Below are 3,907 nucleotides of genomic sequence, written 5' to 3'. Positions count from 1 at the left end.
CAACCACCAACCAAGGACTATATATGGTGGGACTGATTGTTCTGGCAGCATGTGTATAGTAGAGGATTTCAAAGTCAATCATCAATGGGAGGAGAGGTCCTTGGCCCTGTGAAGATTCTGTGCCCCAGTTAGGGGAATGCTAGGGCCAATAAGTGGGAGAGGGTGGGGTGGCAGGCATGGGAAGGGGGGAGGCACCTGGATTTGTTCTTCTTGGTTTTGTCTGCTTGTTTGTTTGTTTGTTTGGAGGGGAAACTGGGAAAGGAGAAATCATATGACATGTAAATAAAGAAAATATCTAATGAAAAAAAGAAATGTAGTTTGCATTTATTCTGCATATTTAATCCATGAATAGCACTATTGTGACTTTCTGTAACAATCCTTACCCACAGCATGGTTTGAAATCACTGAATAGTGAGTTAAGTTACATGACTATAGACTGAGGTACAGATAGCCATGAAAGTCATGGTATTTGAAGCCACATCAAAACCCCACCATTTAGAGCATCATACCGAGGTGCGAAATCGAGGTCAATAACATAGGTATATGTATTTTGTTGTGTATGTATGGCAAGGTATATAAATAGCAACTTCTGATTGGGGGTAGATGGGAAATGAAGTTAAGGATAATAAGGCCAAATGTAGTACAAGTAAAATATCCAAAATGGGTGGAAAGCGTGAGCTCATTAAGTAAGTAAAGACAATGTAATTACATGAAGGAAACGGCATGCATTCCTTATGACATGAAATCATATACATACATGTTTGTAGGTAGTTTAATGGGAAATTTGTAATGAATTTCACCTTACCTGTATCTATATTATTTTATTGTGTACGTTAGTGTCATAAATGTCAAAGTCCATGATGGGAATATGAAGAAATGTCTGAGTTTTGAAAAATAATAATAAAAAAAAACCACTGAAAGTAGTCCCAATTGGTCATTGAACAGATAATCAACAAGAAAAATATACAAGGCAAACACTTATAATCAGAAACATAAAGTAATTACCGAATACATTGTGGTAATCTTGCTTTTTAAAATCAATGATTTAGAAATTTTGTTCAGTATTATCTAATCATTCATAATTTATAATATACACAAATAAGTTTTGAGATTGACTATGAACAAAATTTTAGGAAAATAGATGTACATTTATAATCTTACAAAAACACACTGAAGGTAATTCCAATGAGTTTGTACTGACCCATGCTGGCAATGATGCTGTGGACAGGTAACCTGGAAGGGCCGTGATAAAATGACCTTGACACATTACTTTTTCTCTGTTGATCTTGATTCTTAAATGCTGAATTTTCTTCTTTGGTAATATTAATATAAAAACATATGTCTGAAGCATTCATAATATATCGAGGACCTGGATTCAGCAAAATGTTTTTATTATCCTCCCTCCTAACACCAACCAAGCAGACACCAAACCTTAATTTAAAAGAAGAATATAAGAGTTTAAGAATTACAATTTGGAAACGTCCTTAGCTTTTATTTTCTTTTAAAAGCTTATATTTGTAAGAAAATTAGTCAACTCTAATCAAACAGAACAAAAATAAGTACACCAGATAATAGAACTAGGGAGCCGGAGTGGATCCTAACATTTAATAATCTCACTTTTAAAGGAAAAAAGTATAAATTCAATTAGTCTTAAGATTCATGTATATATAAATGAAAAAATAAAACAATGTAGAATATTAAACTGCTTGTCATACAGGAAATGTAACACTGCTTTATAATTCTTAGGATAACTAATAATATCAAAGCTATGAACAATACATCTTACCTTGCTTAGAATTTTTACAAGTGATTGGCATAAGGGAGACTCACGAAATGTCATGTGAAAAGAAAGTGATGTCTCTGAATTGCCTTGCTTATCACTTATGCCACCTTTCATACATTCAAGAAAGAAACATTTCAAATGTTCCTCAATGGCCATACATGTTCAATAGGGAACTCTGAATGTAATATTGTATTTAAATATTTATTATTCCTCTTTGGTAACTTTCAAAATTCATCTTAATACAAAAAAGAGTAAGTGAGCAAGTTTCAAAATACATGTAATAGTAAAATATGTATAAATAGTAACATAGAGTTAAATTTGAATACATTATATATTAGTTAAAAATATATTAAAGCATCAAAATAAGTTTCATTAATATACTTTAGCATAGCTGATTTTTGATGTATTTTTAATTCCATAAGTTACTAATTTAGTATAAAAGGGGAAGAATGAGTTTAATATCCACTTCTTTATTTTTAGAGAGTTATATCTTGTTTTAGAATTGAAAGTAGAAAGTCAGCAAGATTAGCCTGGTCCACATGGTGAGTTTGAGGACACCCTACGTTATATGAGACCACAATTCAAAAGATCAAAAGGGGAAATGTGTTATTTCTTTCTTCTGTCGAATAATTTTTTAAGTGTTTGTGTTATTGTGACTATAAATAAAACTAAATATCAATTTAAATTTAATTTATGGAACAAGTACATTATTGGATGTCTATAATTTCTTAAAGGAGTTAGATGCTGTGAGGATCTAAGCTTTGGTAGAGTAGATAATCCCAACAAATTTTCCTCCTGGTAAACATAACTTGTAGAAATGACAGAGTCTATAGTTAAAAATGGAACAAAAAATTATACTTAAAAAAACTAAACACATTAGCACCAATTTGGAAAGCTGTTTAACTGTTCTGATCGATGGGTTGATGAGTTAATTCTCCACTGGAAACAGTAACATACTTTTTGTGTGCATGGAAAGAAGCATAGGTAAAACTCTTCCCTTCATATTCAGCAAAAAATGTGCTTTCTTCCAAAACGATGTGATAGACTTCGTTTCCTGAGCATCTCCCATATGTCTTCTGCCACTGCTCAGGTGACTGCTGCCCTTCTCTGCAACACAAGCATACACACATACACACAAAGGAAAACAAAATGAATGGAGATGAATGGCAGTAGTGACCAGTCAGCCAATCCACAAGGTCAAGAAGCAGTAAACACAGTCCAAGCCTTATGAGGCTGTGAGCTCAGAAGGATGATGTTACACAGAAGTCCCAACACTAAATTAAATTCAGCATCACGTACAACATGGAACCTTCATGAATACTGGGGTTGCAAGAAAGTGGGAGTTTTACAAGGTTCAATGCCAGAAGTATTTACTCTGACCATGGCTTTATGAGCTCACATTTGATGCCTTCTCTGAGGAAATGCTACATTCATATCCAGTTATACAAACTTCAGGTTAGCTTTTGTGTATTTTATAACCAAGCCTCACCTCAAGCTGTGTATTCTTTAAAAAAATATTCACTTTGTATAAGGGGCTGAGGAATACATTTGATATTTATACCATTTCAAAATGCATGTGTTACTTGTATTCACATGGTAGCATTTTATGCAAGGCCTTTGGGGGTAGTTAGTTCATAAGACTAAACTCTAGAATATATTAGAGTGCCATCATCAGTTCTGAAGAACTAGCCAGCTTTTTCTACTAATAATATGCTCCAGAATCAGAAATCTACAACTTAAAAATTCCTGTCCAGCACCTGGCACACTACAACCTGTATTGTAGAATTCTAATCCACTGAAATGTGAAAACTAAAGTTTTCTTGTGTATGAACCATTCATTGTTTCTTGTGAAAATAACTAAACGTTGACTAAACTTTATACAAAAGAGATGCTAAAGGTACTTATAAAAAAAAAGGCATGAAAATTAAGAAAACTCATGGTTTCCTTAGCTTCGTAACATTCTGTCTAATTTTGTGGTTTTAAAATTTTAATTCACATGAAAATCATAGTATAATGTCTATATCTCATTTCCTCATTTACTTTAGTATATTTATTTACTATTTCAGGTTAAATCAGGCAAAGTCATCAGAAATTGAATGGAAATATATATATATATATATATAT

General features: G+C 32.7%; 1 protein-coding gene across 5 annotated transcripts in view; it reads right to left on the bottom strand.

The window, feature by feature from the left end:
- Positions 1–3,907, bottom strand: part of Kcnt2 (potassium sodium-activated channel subfamily T member 2) — a 353,683-nt gene that overhangs the window by 103,039 nt on the left and 246,737 nt on the right. For all 5 annotated transcript variants that reach the window (XR_004122600.1, XM_031384276.1, XM_031384279.1 and 2 more), the window contains exons 15-16: positions 2,741–2,890; positions 1,202–1,431 (exon numbers count right to left, since the gene is read on the bottom strand). Coding sequence is in view for 4 of the 5 variants with exons in the window: in XM_031384276.1 (XP_031240136.1) it covers positions 1,202–1,431; positions 2,741–2,890 (380 nt within the window). In the remaining variant the exon portion in view is untranslated. The remainder of the gene's footprint in view (positions 1–1,201; positions 1,432–2,740; positions 2,891–3,907) is intronic.

Source organism: Mastomys coucha, unplaced genomic scaffold, assembly GCF_008632895.1.
Source record: "Mastomys coucha isolate ucsf_1 unplaced genomic scaffold, UCSF_Mcou_1 pScaffold1, whole genome shotgun sequence".
Classification (NCBI taxonomy): Eukaryota; Metazoa; Chordata; class Mammalia; order Rodentia; family Muridae; genus Mastomys; species Mastomys coucha.
This window is presented reverse-complemented; position numbering and strand designations above follow the sequence as displayed.